The 19,732-nt window shown below is 44.7% G+C and overlaps 1 protein-coding gene and 1 long non-coding RNA gene across 2 annotated transcripts in view; one reads left to right on the top strand and one right to left on the bottom strand.

The window, feature by feature from the left end:
* Positions 1–19,732, top strand: part of LOC145530944 (serine palmitoyltransferase 3-like) — a 101,888-nt gene that overhangs the window by 63,055 nt on the left and 19,101 nt on the right. The window contains exon 7 of the mRNA XM_081552280.1: positions 2,211–2,337. Within this exon, the coding sequence (XP_081408406.1) occupies positions 2,211–2,337 (127 nt within the window). The remainder of the gene's footprint in view (positions 1–2,210; positions 2,338–19,732) is intronic.
* On the bottom strand, positions 15,424–17,729 carry LOC145532132 (uncharacterized). The gene is made up of 2 exons (XR_014073027.1): positions 17,676–17,729; positions 15,424–17,497 (listed from the first exon to the last, which is right to left on the bottom strand). It is a non-coding gene; the product is annotated as an uncharacterized LOC145532132 (long non-coding RNA).

Here is a 19,732-nt window from a genome sequence, read left to right as displayed (position 1 = left end):
TCCTTAAAACTCCCTTTCCTGGACCATAGGGGCCCACATCATCCCATTTCCTGCATCCCACCCAGCATCTGGGAGGCACCAGCTTTCAGTAGAGAAAGAAAACCCCTGCTTCTGCTTGTAGAGGAGTGTGAAGAACAGCCTGGCTGCAGCTACTCTGGAAAATGACCCCTCTTTCTCCCTGATGCCCCCCCATCCTCCATTCTCCAAAGTGAACTTCTTGGATACTGTGTGGTCAGTGCCTCAGTCAGGTGGGTGAAAACGCTTATGAGACTCACTAAACAAAAGAACAAACAGAAACTTAATTTTGATTTTAGTGCAAGTGGAGAATGGCTGCCAGGGACTAGGCTTTCTGCCCTCCTCCTCTTCTCAGGTTCCTGCATGCAGAGCATAGTCCAGAGCATGTCCTTGTACAGACTTGCTGGGAAGAAAGATAGAAGGAGCGTGGAGGTGGGGGGATAGGGCAGAAGTGGGGGGCGGGGGAGGAAGGGAGGGAGGCAGAGGGAAGGAAAGAAGGGAGGAAATAGAGTAGGGGAAAAAAAAGATTGGAATGGAGACTATAAAATGAAAAGACCTAAAGAGGAAACCAGAGTAGAGCTATGGAGAAGGAAAAGAAGACACAAAAAACAAGGGCTGAAGAGTGTGAAGTGAAGGAGAAAGAAAGTCAGGGGATCAGGAGTGCGGGATAGGGGACTGCAGATGAAGCACATTCTGAAGGGAGCAGGGCAGGTGGACTGGAGCTACCCGGTCCCCCAGGGGGTCAGGCAGACGCATCACACCACCAGCCTCCTGGGAGGCAGGCCACTGACTTTATCGTGGGAACGTTTAGGAAAGGGCATAGTGACCTCAGGTACTTTACTTAGGTCACTACTAGCTTTAGTTACTAGTTCATAGGAAGATAAACAATGTACACTTAAAATGCTTGGGTAAGGACGCATGCTTGGGAGCTACCAGGACACCCACCCTGAGGGAGAAAAGTGACAGGTGGGCATAGTGCCAAGCACAGAGGTGGGAGTGGATGTGGCCAGTAGAGGGGAGTCAGGGGGATACGGTCTGCACAAAGCAGAGCTCCCCCCAGGTCACCTTCCAGGCAATTACTGAGAAGACACTGAAGTGGGGTTCTAAGCTGTCTCGTGATCCTGGAAGAAAAGTGACTGCCGCTTTGTGGACCCCACTGCTCACTCAGAGCCACTCTGAGCACACTGGCTTTTCTGCAGGGCACCCCAAGGGTCCCGACTGTGAGCCAGGAGGATGTCTTCCCAGCCAGGCTGAGTGTCCCCGGGTGCCAGCGCTGAGCCTCCCCTGACCACACTGCTGTAGAATGAGGTGATTGGAGCTTCTTCAGGCCCTCAGCATGCTTACTGTTGACCTCAGGTTCAGCCCCAAGGATCAGGCATGCTCATGGAGAACCATTTCTACCACCGTAGGGACCAGCATCCTGCAGCGAGTCAGTGCTCGAAAGAGTGCTGTGCAAAAACCCCAGTGGTTCTCTCCAACCCACGGCACACCGGAGTCTATCTTGTCCTTACCTCCACGTTGGTTCAATCTCTCCTCTCCCTTCTGCTGCTCCCTTACACTGGAACTTTTCTTGTTATCTTTGTCCTTCTTCAAGACGCAATCCCACTGCCTCACTGGAGCTTCTCGTATCTACTCCCAAGCAGCACATCCCCTCTTTTTCCTCTGCCTTCTGGTAGCCTGGCTGTATATATTAGTCTGCATATCTTGTTTCTTCCCCTGCCATTACTTCTTCATGGGCACAAGCTCATGTACTATGCTCAAGGACAAAAATAAAAAGACACATTCTAGATCATTCTTTGTACCCTCCTGAATACTAAACCACTCCTCGCATGACCTGGATACCCAAACAAATGTCTAGGAAGCCGTTTTTCCTTTACACATCTGGTTTTGAGTTTCCCTGGTGGCTCAGATGTGAAGAATCTGCCTGCAATGCAGGAGACCCAGGTTCGATCCCTGGGTCAGGAAGATGCCTTACAAACCTCAACTCTAAATTTGGAGCTCCTATTTTTGTATACCTTCTATGTTGTTGTGGGAGAGGCTAAGAAGAATGGATAGAAAAAATACATAGCTTAGTGATACGCCTGGAAAATCAGACTGCATTCAAGAATCAAATGTCTTCTGCTGTAATGGGTGGAGGTGGGTCCAACAACACAGATTTATTTGCCTTCTTATTGGATGTCCCTCCTTCATTAAAGGACCTTGTGGATTATTTACGGACTCACTCCCATAGTGCTGCTTATGCCACGTCCATGAGCCCCCTGATAGCAGAGCAAATCATCAGAGTAATGAAACTCATCATGGGACTAGATGGGGCCACAAAAGGTAAGAGGGTCTGCAGCAAGCCCATCTCCCATTAATCCCTTTCCTAGACCCCTCTCTGCCTCCCTTCTTCCCCATCAACCTCTCCCCTTCCCAAATATACTGCTTTGTCTTAATGTAACCAATTTGTAAATTAAGCCATGTGCTAATAGTACATAATGCATAATAGTACGGAGTACATAAATGTAGTGGAACTGTCATTAGCACACAGAAAGGGTGAGTAGGGCAATGCCTTTTTAAAGCAACTAACACTTTCTAATTCACCTCTTCATGTGATCAGCAAATGTGGATGATTTTATTTAATTAGTCATGTTAAAATGAAGCCTGCCTTGGTATGTGTTTGCCTGTCTTTCTGGGGATGGTCCCTTGTTTCCCTGAGAATGAACTAGCCAATTTAATATTCCTTTCTTAATCCCCTGCCCATCTATTCATTCATTCATTCATTCATTCATTCATTTCTTCAATCATTACTCACCAGGGTTTGGGGAGAAGGACTCCGCCACTCCCCATTCAAGTACATACAGAGAAAACACTCACAACAACAATTGATCAGCCATTTCTCTGATGTTGGGTCTCCACGGCCAAGACATGCTACCTCGTTTGACTCAAATGAGCTTACTCTTTTTTTCTTTTTTTTTGAAATATGCTTTCATCAAGGGCTCTTAGACTTCACCTTCTATCTTTAAGATATAGTTTATAGAGCTTCTACTGTATATCACAATAGGGGACAGTGTTGACTAGGGGAGTTCTTGTGGTCAAGCAATCTAGTGAGTGTGTTTATAGAAGCAGCAAATTATCCTGGCCGCAGAACTGTCCACTGGGCTATACCTTCCGTGTGCCCTGCCCCATCTCCCAGCTGATGTGAAACCCTACAATGTTTAGTGCAACCTTCCAAGCGAGCCTACTATTTCAGTAGAAGTATGGAGAGGTCCATCATTGTTTAATATTATTAAAGCGACAAAATACTTGATTCACATATACTTTGTACCCAGAAACCTACTATATAAAATGGACTAGAACAGGGCTAATATGGATAACATAGTGTCTTTGAAAAAGTGTTAGTCGCTCAGTTGTGTCTGACTCTTTGCAACCCCATGGACGATAGCCCATCAGGATCCTCTGTCCAAGGGATTCTCCAGGCAAGAATACTGGCATGGGCAGCCATTCCCTTCTCCAGGGGATCTCCCCGGCCCAGAGATCAAACCAAGTCTCCTGCATTGCAGGCAGATTCTTTACCATCTGAGTCACCAGGGAAGCCCTTACCTACCTCCAAACTGATGGTCCCTGAAGCCCTTCTGCTGAGCGCTAGTGCTCCCCAGGTCACTGAGTTGAAAAGAAATGATAGGCTTTTCTTTTTCACTAAAGAAAAAATGGATTTGAGGGTGACTTTGTTCCTCCATGTAAAATGTAATGATTGACTGATTTCTACAGTCATTTCCAGCCTTGTCTTTGGGGTTTTATGAATCTGTGTCTTATTGAATAGTCCCTGTGAAAAGGAAATGTGATTCCAGTCTATCTGTGGTGCAATGCTTAAGGGCATAAACTGAAAGCAGCTGCCAGGACTTGATTCCTGAGACACTCCTTAACTTGCTGTGTGGCCTTAGGCAAGTGTCTTCATTGATCTGTTCAACTCTAAGTTACTTCTCTGTGCTTCAGCTCCTCCAGTCACAAAATAAGGGAAAGGATATTGATGAGCTAAGGTTTTTGTGAGAATTAGGTAAAATAAGACATATAAAATATTTCATTATGACTGAAACAATTCTATCTATGGTAAGCATTATATAATTGCTTGCTAGATTACTTGGTATTATTCCTGAAGTGTTCGAGAAGTATTTGCACTATCTCAGGGATACTGTAGGAAGGATTCTTATGACGGAAGGGGAGTAAGACTAGATTTCCTTCAAGGTCCTGGGTTAGTCAGGATAAGCTAAATTATGCCAGTGTAACAAATAAGCCTGGAAAATCACAGTGACTTAACTGAACCAAGGTTGATTTCTTGCTCGTAGAGCTAATATCATATCTAACATAAATTGGACAACTCCCTGTCCACTTCCCCTCATGGGAAGTGACTCAGGCTGCTGCTGGCTTGAGGCTTGGCTATCTCAACATATGGGCTCCATAATCACCATGGTAGCAAGAAAGAGCATCAGCCTGGAAGTAACGCTTATCTTCTTGTTTACCATCCACTGGCCAAAACTAGTCACGTGACCCACCTGAACTTGGGGAAGTGGTAGTAGTAAATTAATAGGTATGAATATGGACATGAATAAGCATTTATCATTCAGTCTTTTAAAACTGAAACTCAAAATAGACTTGTCTCCATTCCCACATGAGCTACCAGGTTATATGAAAAAACTGGTCTGGACCCACTGGCTTCTTGCAAAGTCATCTTAGTGATATTCTTGACTGTGTGGATTTCTTAATGAAAAAAAGTTATTTGAGACTTAAGTTAAAATACAAGTTAAATGAATTGTACTGTGATGACCAGAATTATCCATTGATATTATTTTAAAGACAAATAAATAGAAAAAGGTTACTCTGAAAATTAGCCTTTGTCTTTATAAAGATCACTAACTTTTTAAGCCCTGTAGGTTATGTTTTTTGTTTGTTTTCTCTTTTAATTTATTTATTTATTTTATTTGGAAGCTAATTACTTTATAATATTGTGATGCCTGTAGGGTATATGTTATCATCATCCATTGATTCACACATACCCAACTTGACAATCTTTTCCTTTCTGCCTCTGGACAGCTTTGCCACTTCATCACAAACAGAACTCATTCTGTTGATCAAAAAGATCTGCAGAAAAGTTACATTCAAAGATATGATTGTAAATCCTTTGATAGCCGTCTGTCATCAGTTTTTCTCCCTCCAAGGAGGGAGATATTTCCTTTAGTTTTCTCTCTTAGTCTCATAATTAAAGAATTGCTTGGTCATTATTTTTAACCTCCCAGTTAAAGTGTCTCTCTTCAGTCTTATTGCCATTTTAAGAGAGAACAGAAAGAAAAAAATAAGAGAAAATGCTATGTGTACAGTCTGTGTCTTCAGAATCTAGATAGGGGAAGCAGGGAGAAAGATTGAACAGTTTCTTTTCAAAGAAATGAACAAAAGAAAATGATAGAAAAGAAAATTGATAGACTCATCAGCCAAGTTGCAGATAGTTCAGCCTGCCATGGCTTTTGAAGAATTCAAAGACACCCAGTGAATGATCACTCTGGCCCCATTGACAACAGTGCCTGCTTTAAATAAGATAAACAAGACTGGTTGGGAACATTGCATTAACTCATGCCTTTCTGCAGAGATAGACCAATTCCCAGGGTAAAATTGTCCAAAGCTCAAAGGGCTGCACTACATCAACCCCGACTGCCTTACAGGATCTGAGAAAGTGCCCTGCTCTGAGCCTTCATCTTCAGGCTTCTCCCCTCCTGCTCTGATAGGAGCCTTTCAAGGCTTTGTTTTTGGGTTGAGTTTGGGGAGCGGTTGGCCAGATCTGTTCCTTGATGAATGTCTTCACTTTAATCTGCAAGGCAAAGCCATACGCTTCAAAGAAAGGCAGGCTGCAGGAATAAGGTCAGTGTTCCTTTGAAGCCAAGGTTCAAAGATGAAATAGCAGTCCCAGTGAAATGACAATGTTTATGCACAAACAGCCACCTTGACTGCAGCCAGGCTCCTCGTGGAGCTACTACACACAAGCTGAAGGGCTGCAAGCTGCCCAGTCCATTCCCGAGCACCAAGGTTCTTCTCAACCCCTGGCCTATCACCCTGTACAGCACAATGAACCCAAAGTGGAGATTTGGTTTCTCCATCCTACCAGATATTGAATGGTCCACCAGCCAAACCCCAACACTGTGAGCCCCTCAAGGGCAAGAGCTGTGTCTTACATTAATCTGATGTTCCTCTGAGTTTCCAGCCCACTGCTTGGCTTAATAAATACTCCATGATTCAACTTTCACCTTGCAGGCCCACTCAATTTCAGGTCAGTGTTTATGGTGAACAAGATGGAGGGAATGTTTGTCTCATAGGACTGGGAGCTGGGGGGCAGTCCCATGCCAGTTGTGGCAACTGCTGAAGGGGTCACTCAGTTATGGGGATTGCTCAGAGATGGACACCACTTTTGCAGAGGCCCAGAAAGATGGCAGCTCTGTCATTTTCTTTATGGCCCAGACAACCACAGGAGGGTGAGCCCCAAGCCCCACCAACCGCTCTCCGAAAGGAAGCATTGTCTACAATTGTCATCTTATTATTTATTTAAATCTTTGGTGCATATTTTTCAATTAATCAGTCACCATTCTTTTTGAACTGCTGATTGGGGTTCTCTGTCCAGCCAACTCTAGGTAACCTTTCACTTCTCAGAGAAAACAGAAGTTGTATCACGTGGAGGGTTTAGGGTGCTTTGTAGCCAAACTGTGTGGGGCCCGGTCCCCTACCCACCACTTGCTCCATGCAATGGCCAGTTGCCTGCCCTCTCTTAGCCTCAGTTCCTTCATTATAAACTGAGGTTGTAGAAGGATTAAGTGCTGTAATACAGAATAGTGAACTTGGCATGATGCTTGCCACGTAGAAAGCACCCAATAAAGGCAAACAATTCCTTTCTTCTCTTCCTTCTCTAGTTTTTCAAACAGTGTTTATGCATTCTGAAATCTCCCCATCTCTCAGGCCTTACACCTACTCCAGCAGCAAATCCAGCAGCACTTCCTTTGACGTAAACCCAGATGCGGGTCCCTCCTCTTGCTCTCCACCACCCCCTCCATCAGCTCTCACCTGGATCACTGGAGTGATTCCCCACTCCCCACACTTGCTGTCTTATGACAAAGTCACTCGGACTGAATCACTGCTCCACCCAGAGTTTCCCACTGTTTTCCATCTTAGTATAAAAGTCCAGACTGTGGACTTGAAGGCTTCTTCTGATGAGATCTTCCACATTTCCCACCACTCTCTCCCCTGCTTGGTCTGCTCAGAGTTGCTGGTGTCCTTGCTTTTCCTGGAACCCAGGGAACAGCTCCTACAGAGGGTCTTCGAGTTTGCTGGTCTTCCTGGAACAGCATGTTCAGCCAACACCTGCGTGACCCGCTCCCTCACTTTCCACCCATCTCTGCTTGGAATCAGCCTCATGAGAGGAGCCACTGGGTCCTTAACTGTACACCCGCCGCCCATCCCTCTAATCCTCCTCACCTTGCTTCAGTCATCATAGCACTTATGAACACCTGACACATAATACACAGATCTGCCTGTTTTCTGATTTCCCTCACTAGAATGTAAACTCCAGGAGAACAAGCATTTTGTCTTAGTCTTTACACTGAGAACAGTGCCTGGCAGTGACAAGTTCTCAACAAATATTTGTTGAATCCGTCTCTCTTTCCCTTTCAGCTCAGTAAATAAAAGACGCTTATCTCCTCCACACCTCTGTGCTAGATTCTCTTCCTTCCCACCTTCTGAATGGCATTGGCCACTTGTCTCAACTATGAACTTGATCATTTCCTCCCCCATAAAAGCCTCCCCTCACCCCTCCTTTTGTTTCAACAGCCATTGAGTCACATCCCTTCCATTGCTGCAAATCTTCCTGAAAGAATGGCCCATCTGCCAGCTCCCTTACGCCTCCCCACACAGACATCAGCCTTCATCCTCTGCCCATTTCCCTGGACTCTGTTCCCTCAGAGGTCACCACTGCCCACCTACCCTGCCACTGCTCCTCCAGCCAAACTGGACGGACATCTCCACCTCACCCTCTCTTCCTGAGAACAGTCTTCTCTTAGTTGTGGAAGATGCTCTTCTTTCTGGCTCTTCTTTATTTGTCTGTCCTTCCTCTCCTTTTCTACTGGGTCCTCTTCCCCATCTGCATTCTCCAGAATTCCATCCTCTGCTCTCTTTATGTTTCCCTCTGCACATGCTTGCCCCCCTGTTCCATTCTGTTATGTAGAAACATGCTTCTCAAACTTGAACCCACATCAGTCACCTGAAAAAGTGATGGAAAAAACCTTTCCACCTCAGGACACACAATGGATTGCTCCACTGGCTAACACATTCTTTATCTCACCAAAATGGCTGTTGAAAAAAGGATCTCTGTGATTTCACCAACTTTTCCTGCTGTTACTCAGTGCTAGGCTGATGGAATTCACCAACTCTGTGAATCACAAAGCCACTTTTGCTGTCATAAAAAAGTGAAAGTGTTAGTCACTCAGTCACGTCTGACTCTTTGCGACCCCATGGACTGTAACCTGGCAGGCTCCTCTGTCCATGGAATTCTCCAAGCAAGGATACTGGAGTGGGTTGCCATGCCCTTCTCCAGGGGATCGTCCCAAACCTGTCTCCTGCATTGGAGGCAGATTCTTTACCATCTGAGCCAACAGGGAAGTCCCTTTGCTATCATATACATGGCAGTATTTGATTTGTTTATAATTGAATGGCCAATAGGATTTCCCTAGAGAGGACAGAGTAGTGGAAATTTACATAGAAGTGAAAATAAATACAGAGTTCCAATTTCTAATATATAATATCCAACTTCAGTAGAATACATTTTCATTGTTGCTAATAAAATCTCCTGTGCTTAAACAATAAAGAAAAATAGAAGATTCTTCTAAAAATAGAATCTTCTAGTCTTCTTCAAAATCACACTTGTCTTGCTCTTAAATAGGAGCTTCTGGGTGGCAGGGTGGCAAGATGGAATAAAGAATTGTGTTCTTCTTCAACGTAAAGCAATTAGCTATACAGGATTTGACAGGACGGAACACAACAAGCTGTCTTACCTTTGTAATTTAATATGTTTTCCCAATATAGTATTCTGGGATTATTGCTGCAAAAAGATGAGACAACTAGTATTACCAGCTTCCTTCTTCAATCATCTTACAAATCAAACTTAGATATTATCCAGATATTTACCTCAATTCTCCACTTTCAATATTTCAGTATGAGACCCAGGCTTTGGTAAACATTAGCAGGAAGGTCAGTCAGTAAGAGAGGGATGGGGTAACTGACCCCCCAGATTAGATCTAAGTACCCCTATTGTTGTGCTGATACAGGCATTCTTCCTCAAGGGAGCTTCCTTTGCTCTTTAGAAAATAAAAATTGTGATGAGCCCAAGATCTGAGGAGGAAGTGCTAAATAGACACGCTCCCCAACTGAGGGCGTCCTCACACTGATTCTCTGAGGTTCTTTTTATTTCTTGCATGACTTAAGAGGTATTCAAAGCATTCTATCTGTGAAGAAGCTGTGACCTCAGCCCTGGGTTTCTGTTTGCACGTCCCCATGCTGTCTTTGGCAAGATTAAGAAATGAAGATTCAGCTAATGTGATCGCTCTTCTTTTTCCCTCGGCATATTGGCCTCTGGTGTGGGGAGGCTCTCCACTCCTGAACTGGGGAGGTGATGTCTTTTAAACCCACCTTTTGATTAGAGTATAGCATCACTAGTTCATGGTGACATTGCCCATTCTCAAATTAAAACTGAGTGTTCTGTTCCTTCCCTGCAAAATCTCTGGTTCTATTCACTGAGAATATCCAAAGGGTTAAAGAGAACTGTGATTTCTGTTCAAAAAAGGGAACAAAAATGGAAAAGGGAGAGTGGACGTATGTTAGTGGATGAAGTCCAGATCATGTTTAAAAACACAGACAAGTCAAAATCAGACAAAACAATGGTGGTCCTTTCTGCTTTCCAGCAACTTCCACTTTCCTCATTGTTGACCCCTGCACCACCACCCAGACCTTCCTTGCTCCCAAAGCCAGACACAGATGCCCTTGTGTTTTCCGCTACTCCAGCTCTCCCTCTGAACTTCAGACTGAAAGGTGGGGACCGGATGAAATCTGGACTCAGAACAGCTTGGAATGGGGGAGGGAGTGTTGATGCTGGAGTGACCCTTCTAACTTGTGCCACCAACCCCAGACTTACCATAACCATCCTTCCTAAAGTATCACCCCCTCCCTTGTGGGTGACTATCTACTCCTTCATTCCACACCGTTTTCCTCCGTAGGGTCCATCACCACCTAGAATTATGTACTTGTTTCTTTGGTGATTGTCTGTCTCCCCCAGGAGAATACAAGTGCCATGAGGGCAGTGACACTGTCTCAACCTCAAGCGATATATGTTGGCTGGATGAGTGACGCCCCCCCCATTCAGTTTAAGCTTTGGCCATATCCTATAACTGTTCACAAGGCATTGGTACCACCCTTCTGCATGCATGTGATGTTTCCTCTGTCTAGCAGACTCTCATCTCTCCCCACACATCCACTATACCCACTCTTCATCTTCTGAACCACTGTTCAGGCTCCTAAGCCCTATCTTGATGCCGCAGACAGGAAATAATCCTTTCCTCTTCTGTCTCATGCAATCCTTGGCTCTTACACACCTTAGTCCAGTCCTCCAAATAGGTAGTGATTAGTTAATTATTAATAATTGTGCCTTAAGCATCAAATGGGCTTCCCTGGTGGCTCAGATGGTAAAGAATCCACCTGCAACACAGGAGACACAAGTTCGATCCCTGGGTCAGGAAGATCCCTGGAGAAGGGGATGGCTACCCATGCCAGTATTCTTGCCTGGAAAATCCCATGAACAGAGGAGCCTGGTGGGCTACAGTCCATAGGGTTGCGAAGAGTTGGATGCAACTGAGTGACTGAGCACGCATGCAAGCATCAAGGATATGAATGAATGAAAACTGAATGACCAAATTTAGGGCTAAGCAGATTCCCTGAATTCTAACCACTCTCTATAAATAATTACAGTATCATTTCTTTAGAGGTTACTTATAGAATTATTTTGGTTCTAATACTGGAGTTATGCTCACTTCCTTGGTAGATATATGCATAAGCCAAAATGTACAGTTCCTTTTCTATTCTTTTGATAAATGAATAGTTTTACATGATTACATATGCTAAGGCTTGTTCTGGATACCATCTAATATAGAGATGAGTAAGCAGGATAATTCAAGTTATCGCTACCAAATCACAGAAGCAAAAATGGAGTTTTTCCTTTAATTATCCAAGTAGTAGCTGTGCATTTGACTCACACAGTAATCAGCAAAGACTGGCACCAGCTAATCCTCTGTCCAAGCTGAAGTGTATTTCCAAAATAGAGGTAAGAGGGTTTTCTTAAGCATCCAAAATGGCATTTTCCACTGAGTATGCTGAGGGACCTCCTGCCCTCCTCTCCCCCATCTTAATGGTGATTTGCACTAAGGATCCTTTTCAATCAAGAAATTTCATGTTTTCATGACATTCCTTGGCAACTAGTAATGAGAGATTGAGGAGCTAAACTTCCCACAGAAAAATTAGAGTTTCCCTTGTTTCCATTCAGTCAACAGAAAGCAAATGGTCACTAGGATTTTGAATCCTTGAAATTTTTTCATGGTATCCTTCTTTACAAGGTCAGTTTTAGTTAAGTTTAATTCATTGTGGTAATAAACTCCAACACATAACACAATAGACATTTATTTGTTGTTCATATAAAGTCCGAAAGGGATGTTAACCCAGCCTCCTTCCATCTTGTGGCTCCTCCTACTTCAATCTATGGTTTAAAAGGTTGGGGTAAGGAGTGAAGATGATCTGTGTATGTGTGACATTTTCAGGGGCCATGACTGAAAAGGTATGATTCATTTCTGCCCACATCCTCTTGGCATAACTTGGTCATGTGACCTTACCTAATCACAAAGGATCCTGAGAAATGAAATTAGCCATCTGCCTGGGAGAAGGAAATGGGTTCGTTGAATAGCCAGCCAGTCTTTGCCACAGTAGTTAACCTCAGTCCAGGACATTCTTTTCCCAGCCTTTCTGATGGATGTATATTGTGGGAAGACATTGTGTATTTTAAACAGTTTCCCAATCTTTCTCTATTGATTTAGTAAATAAACTCTTGACCTGGAATGGAATAAAAGTAGCTAAAGAAAAAAGAAAAACAAAGTCCAAAAGACTGAAGATGAATCTGTTCCTTTTATAGGGACTCTCAGGGCTTCTAGTCTGGCTTTTACTAGAAACACTTCTGCTTCTTTTTCACAGAACCTGATCCCAGGCCATGGCAGGTACTGAGATCATTATCATTATAATGGTGCTAAATTCCCCAATGCTGTGTACTATTTGGAGGCAGAAAGTGGACCCTGGGCATAAGGCTTCCCAGAAGAAACTAAAAAGACATGCAATTGGAACAGCTCTGGAAGTCAAGCCAGAACAGGGGAGAATGTATATTTTGGAAGTGGTAACACACTCTCAGAAATTCAGGACATTTTGGGGGAAGTGAGGATGTGATGAGACAGAAAATTATAAATTGCGTCTTTATCAGAAAATTATAAATTGCCATTTAAAACATGCAAATTAAAGCCATGGGCATTTGGGTTAATTATCTGAATTGGGTGGGTTTATTTTGAGACATCCAACTTTCTTATTCAGCCACACTTTGGTTATCTGGGGACACGGACTAAATGGAGGTGAAGAGGCTAAAAAAGTATCAAACTTCTGACGTTCATCATATCAACACCCAGCAGGTGATGAATCAAGGCAAACCAGTCAAGGGAAAACTAAACTCTAAACCCAGGTAAGAAGATAAAACTAGCAGTTTTATATAAAGATTGAATTTATATGAAAATACGATTCTATGCAACATTGCTTTAAGCATTCCGTCTATTTTCAGTTCAGTTCAGTTGCTCAGTCGTGTCCAACTCTTTGCGACCCCATGAATCGCAGCACGCCAGGCCTCCCTGTCCATCACCAACTCCCAGAGTCTACCCAAACCCATGTCCATCAAGTCAGTGATGCCATCCAGCCATCTCATCCTCTGTCGTCCCCTTCTCCTCCTGCCCCCAATCCTTCCCAGCATCTGTCTATTTTGGGAAGCATTAAAAACTGTGTGCTTCTGTTTTGTATACATGGGTGAATTCAGTCCACATAATTCATTCTCTACCATATCTGGCATTTTATTTAAAAATTTTCCAGAGGCTTAAGTTTCTATTTTTTATTCAATTCATAACATGAGTTGAATAAAATGGCAAGATCTTTCAAATGACTTCATTCATCTATGAATCTCAGTCATTTTTCTTTTCTTTGTCCTCTGGAGAGGAAACTTAAAAGAGTGAGACTTAAACTATAATGCATTTGCACTGGAAAATCCCGCCATGCCTCATTTTTAAAATATTTTGTCTGGATTATTTCATTCATCCTGCTCATTTGTGAAATCTTATCGTGAGATTGGCAGGTGAGATACTGACCCCACTCCTAACCCGACATGGACTTGGAGAAAGTGGCCCCTGTGCCTTCCAGCTGTGACCTTGGACCTTTGCTCTGGTCCCTGGCACAGAGCACACATATTTTTACACTTGAGTTTGATAGGTTTAAAAAAAGGGAATACTAACTGGGAAGATTTAGGACTTCGAAGGGGGAAAGAAATGAGTACACTAGGTGAATGCAATTCACTCTCCAGAGTGGAATTTTCTTGCTTTCCTGCTGTTTACATTTGACATGAGACTCATTCACAAACTTCTCTCCTAAGATATTGCTTCTCCACAGGGCAAGCTGTTTGGAGGGCTGCAAACCATACTTCTTCATCCAATCCATCAAGCTTATCCTGTGGCCGTCCTTGCTAACTTACTCTTCACCCAGAATCTCTATGAGGAATAAAGAGGGACAACCAGACAGGACTGTGATCAGGCATATGAAACCATGATAATTAGATGCGGAGTTTGTAAAGGTCTTCTCAGCACCTACCTTGGCAGGGAGTTTAGCGAATACAAAGTGGACTTCTCCAAGTTCTTTCCTCCCCTGAAGCCCCACCACACATTGTTAGTTCTGTCCCTCTGAAGTCCCTCCGTGAGTGCAGAGAAGTCCACGGAGAATCCCACCTGAAACGGGCCGTCTAGAGCCCCTGGCATCTGAAACCCATGGCCTTGCTCAGGGAAGACCCCTGCCGCTGCTTCCTAAATCTATTTGCCCCTTGGTTACCAGCTGGAGACACAGAGAAATGCAGAGAAAGAGGCAGAAGGCACAAAGGGCTGCGCTTTCTAAATGGTTACAGGCTGCTGGTCTTTCAGCAACAGTTAATGCAGAACAGATGGCAGGTGCTACGCTCGGCTGGCTTTCAACTGAGAGGCTGCCTCTGTCCATGATTAATCACCTGTGCTGGGGGGTAAGAAAGTTCTACCTGGCCTTTGTGGGGGGGGGTGGGGGGCGACCTAAGGTTGGAGTTAGCAAGCAAAGTGACAGTCATTGCCTCTCTGCCCTCTTGCTGCTCACATGTTTTCAGGACCACTGCAGGCGGGTGGGGGTGGGGGCATCCAAGAAGCAAAATTAGCCAACCACTGGACCCTACCTAGGAAGGGAGGTTTGTCTGGTTGTGCAGAAATGGCTCAAAAAATGGTCCATAATGTTCTGTCCCTTCATTCACTTCCCCTTGAGTTAGCCAAGGGTAGAATTTTATGGCAGATTAGTAAATTCTGCACTTGCTTTGAGGCCTTAAACGATTTCCCCGGCACTAGTGTAAAAAGAATCTGTTTGTCTTTTCCATGGCACTGGGGCAAAAGGATAGTGTAGCCACTTCCTTCCTCCCATCCTACAAATAAGATATCCTTTTACACCAGGAGCCCTGCAGAAGTTCCTCTTCACTTTTGTTTCCTCTGTGTGGATGGTGAGATGAGGGCGTTGTGATGTAACACACATGGAATTCCCTGTCAGTTCAGTCCAACTGGAAAAGAACGTGATTCCAGCTGTAGGATCTTTGAGGGTGAAGGGGAATTGCTGTTTCACACTGATCTTTGTTTTCCCTGTCACGGGTTCATTTTCAACTGAACAGCAAAAATCGCCAATACACTGGGTAGGGGCTGTACTCCAGCCCCACTCTTGTCTGGAGAAGTTGGGGAGAAAACCAGTTACCCCACCAGCCACAGCTGGGGAGGATTAAGCAGGTGGATTTGTGGCTGTGCTCTGGGCTAGAGAGAATGTGTTAGTGCTCTATTTCTGCACAATAGATGACCGCAAATTTCAGGGCTTCCTTTTTTTATCTTTTGGCCATGCCGTGCAGCATGTGAGATCTTATTTCCCCAACCAGGGATTGAAGCTTTGCCCCTTGCACTGGGAGCAGAGTCTTAACCACTGGACTGCCAGAGAAGTCTCAAACTTCAGGGGTTTCAAACAATACTCATTTATTATCTCATAGCCTCCTGGGGTCGGGAGTCTGGGCAGTCTCTGGCAAGGCAGAAATCAAGGTGTCAGCAGCTTTTTCTGGAGCTCACCCTTCTCTTCCAAGCTCACATGGGTGTAGCGGAATCCAGCTCCTGAGGGTCGCCAGACTGAGATCCCTGTTTGTCTGTCAGCTGGGACCCCATCTCAACTGCTGGAGACTTGAATTTCTTACCATGTGACGCCCTCCATCTTCAAAGTCAGTAATGGAAAATGTCCATGTTAAGACCCCTCTCTCCCTCTTAGAGTCTCTTTCTTCAGGAAGAGCCCAGTCCTTTCTCAGAGCTAACCTGATTAGGTCTTAAGTATTGGTTAATGCCCCTAAAATTCATTTTACCTTTGTAAAATAGGACTTTATGTAAAGATTTCCAGTAGTTATAAACTTCATCTTGAATACTCAGAGTGAATATTAGTCTAGTGAATGCTTAGTTCTGGGAGATAAGAACATATAAAAAGGCATGTCCTAGGCACCAAAACAAAAAAGAAGCAAACAGAAAACTGAGGTTATAGGAACAGCCAGAGTGGCTGTAGATATCACAGGTCACTTCCGCTGGTCACAGCTTCAGAGGGCAAATCCAAGAAACTCAGTTCAGTGCTTGATGATGACTGAAAATGAACAGTGTTCAATCTTTTTTGAACCATAGAATTTTTTTCAGATGAAATGTACATGGAAGTCCATTTTATAAAATTGTTTTATAACTTTACGACACTCTTATAGGACTTATTGGGTACCAGACACTCTCCAAAGTGCTTAAAATAAAATCCTTATAACGGTGCAAAATGGACATGCTTATTATTATTATTGTCATTGTCATTATTCACATTTTACTGGTGAAGAACCTTAGTTGCAGAAAGATGAGATGCCTTGCTCGAGGTGGCAGAGCAGATTTTGAACCCAGGAAAGTCAGGCTCCCAGTCCTCGACGCTGTTGGCATGGAAGCAAGTTGGAGGTGGGGGGTATTTTCTCCCAGCTGCTGAGCCTCCACCTCACCTTCTCCCCGCACCCTCTAGGCTTCCTCAGTGTAACCTGCCCAGCAGACACTTTGAGAACCAGAGAGTTGAATACTGTACACACAGCCTCAAAGAGGCTGCCTAGGACCTTCTTTCATGTGCACTGTCTCTTGGAGCCCTTTCAAGGAACTCCAAGAAGCCGATTCCTCAGCCACAGTCTCTCCGTGGCCACAGCCGTCGCTGCAGCACCTCTCATCCATTCTGCCGTCACCCTGGCCTCCTCCAGCCTTTCCTTTATCCTACTCCATGCACTATACGCTGCAATTTCCTCTTCCGAAACCCCCTCAGAACATGGCGTACCCTGGTTGTGATGCTGCCTGGACTCTCCAGTGTCCACCAGCTCCTAGGTTGGCAACTATAGCCCTCTGGTCCTTATTCCACTGATCTTTCTCCTGACAATAAACCAAATGTTCCAGGCAAGCAGGCTACCCATCCCTCTGGTGTACAAGGTGTGTTCTTGCCACCTCTAGGTCTTTGCTCCAAACTCCCAGAGCATTTCTTCCACAGGGCATTCAATTTTCTACCGTTTATGATTGTTATATTAATTTTTCTTGTCTATAAGCTCCTTGAAAATAGTAGACACGTTCATCTTTTGATCCTGCCACACAACAGCCACCAGCACTGAACAGTACTAAGTAGCATTCTCCCCAAAGTCCTAGGAAATAGATTGTTGTCGTCCCCATTTAACAGATCAGTAAACTAATGCTCAGCTATGGGTGACTTGCTCATCTTCATAGCAAAAAGAAAAGGGTAGATGGAAGCTGACAAATGGATCTGTAGATGGAGCAGAAAAATGCAAAAATTCTCGGAGACAAAATTGCTCTCCAGAGTCTTCAATTAGAGTCACCCTTATTATCTTCATAGAATCAACAGCCACAATAATTTATGACTACAAGGGCTGGTTTTGAACTAGGGTACACACCACAGTCATCCAGGGGAAGGTTTTCAAGGTCCACACCAGTCCTTCAGGAGCAGAATCTCTGCAGATGGGGACTTACCCATGAGTATCCTAGAAAACAAAAAATTCCCTGAAGACTCTGGTGTGTTCCCTTATTTAAGAATCACCAGTTCTCAAGGTTCCCAGAAGACTCCAGCCTCCCAAATTACCCTCATTCCCCATTGTTAGTAACTTTCTAAGAAACTGCTCTCTATTTAAATGCAAATTAAAATTAAATCATATCACTTACTCTGTAAGGATTCGAGAAGCACTGCTATGGGACAGTCCTGCTGACTCTGTCTCTATTTGTCTTACGGCCCTTCTCCTGTGTCTGTTATCTGATATCTGCCCAGTCTACTGGTAGACTGTGTACACATGCTAAGTTGCTGCAGTCATGTCTAACTCTTTGTGACCCCATTGACTATAGCCCACCAGACTCCTCTGGCCATGGGATTCTCCAGGCAAGAATACTGGAGTGGGTGGCCATGCCCTCCTCCAGGATGTCTTTCCAATCCAGGTATCAAACCTGTGTCTTTTATGTCTCCTGCATTGGCAGGTGGGTTCTTTACCACTAGCACCACCTTGGAAGCCCTAACTGGTAGATTATTTCTTGCCTAACTGGTAGATTACTATACAACCTAGAATTTTTTATCTTCTCCTCCTTATTAGCAGCTGGCGCTTCTCTGGTACACAGTGAAGACTTTACATTTGTGAAATGTATGAACCCATGAATCACGGGACTCACATCTCATCAAGAATGAGTTTAACAGCTTCTTCAAAGAGCAGACTCTGATAAACTCGATGGCACCACCCATGTCCAGGTCCACTGGGTAACACAAAAGCTATCTCCCCTCCTCAGTCTCCTCATCTGTGAAGGGGACCCAAAAGCACAGCTGCTGGCTCATAGTAGCTGCACAAGGGATGCTCATTCTTACCTCTCCTTGTGGATTAAGCCCCTGACGGTGTCTTTGAGCCGTGAGTGGAGAGGTAGAGGCAAGGAAATGAAATCATCCAGCCTGCCCAGTCCCGCTCCTTCGTGCATTCAACGGGGGCATGGAGAGGCCTGGGCAGTCCTTGGCACATGTGTGTGTGACCATAAAACATGCCATAACTTTGGAATCTGGACATCAAAAGGGAGCGCTTCAGCGCCTGATAAAAATGTGTGTTCCTTTCCGCAAACCACTCCAAACCCTGTTTTCGCCATCCCACTGGGAAGCTTGTCACTGCTAATGTGATTCTTACGATTCTTGCTGCTTTGTAGCCTCTTGATCTTTCCTGAGATCTCCCTGCCCCAGAGTGTGTTGGAAACAAAATGTCCTGTCTGGTGTCCAGAGCTTAAAATAACAGACGTTGGGTTCCTGCTGCCACGTTGAAATTTTACTCCAAGGTTTCTCCCCAGCATCCCCGCCCCCGCTCTTCCCTATGCCTGGAGGAGAAGCCTAGCGTGAGCATAAGACAAATAAATGGAAGGAAGGGGAGGCCGTGGAGGGTTGGGAGGGGGCGGAGGGGCAGGCGAGACCTTCTTAGACCAGTGCGGGCACTCTGGAGGATCAATTTGGTTGTTCAGAAAGATCAGCTTCTTAAATTGTGAGACAGGTTTTAAGGGAAGATGCTACCCGCCTCTAAAGAAAAGAACCACACTTTCCCAGCACGGCTGCCAAGAAGCAGATTTGAGGTCTCCTAGTCTGTATTCTGCACTGGTGAGAGGAGTGCCATGTGTTTCTGTATGTGCCCTTTTCAACCTGGGACATAATAGAATGAGTCCCCCCACGGCATCTGGGTCTACGCACTTTTCCTCTGTTAAGACAGCAAGCTCGAAAAGTCTGCAGAAAATAGAGAGTGTCATTGGTATTGGCTGGCAAACGCGGAAAATAGAGAGTGTCATTGGTATTGGCTGGCAAACGCGCCGGAGCCTTACAGAGGGAAATGCCTTTCTCTTTTCTGCCAGCTGATGGTTCAACAGAGAAGAAATTTTCCTTCTTTAGCTTCTGACAGGTCATTCTGGGCGTGGCTTCTGTCCACAGTGCCTTCTGGCCCTCTGAAGAATGAGTTGTCCCAGGCATATTTTTGGAAACACCACTGATGATTGTTTTTATTAGGGGACTGCACAGCTTTGTAGTGGGACGCTTAGGGTTTTATTTGTTTTCCTTCCCCGGCCCCAGCTGTTTTTGTTTTAACAGCATTGGAGAGAAGGTTAAACCCAGTCCATCCCTCAAGTCGGCAGAGCTAGAGATCTGAGTGGGTTGAATGGCACCCTACAGGTCATCTGCCTGATTGGGTCCATCCTTGACTTTATCCAGCCTCATG

This window comes from Giraffa tippelskirchi, chromosome 13, assembly GCF_054371585.1.
Source record: "Giraffa tippelskirchi isolate mGirTip1 chromosome 13, T2T-mGirTip1v1.2.pri, whole genome shotgun sequence".
NCBI lineage: Eukaryota > Metazoa > Chordata > Mammalia > Artiodactyla > Giraffidae > Giraffa > Giraffa tippelskirchi.
Note: the sequence above shows the minus strand (reverse complement) of the source record. Positions and strands in the feature narration are given on the sequence as shown.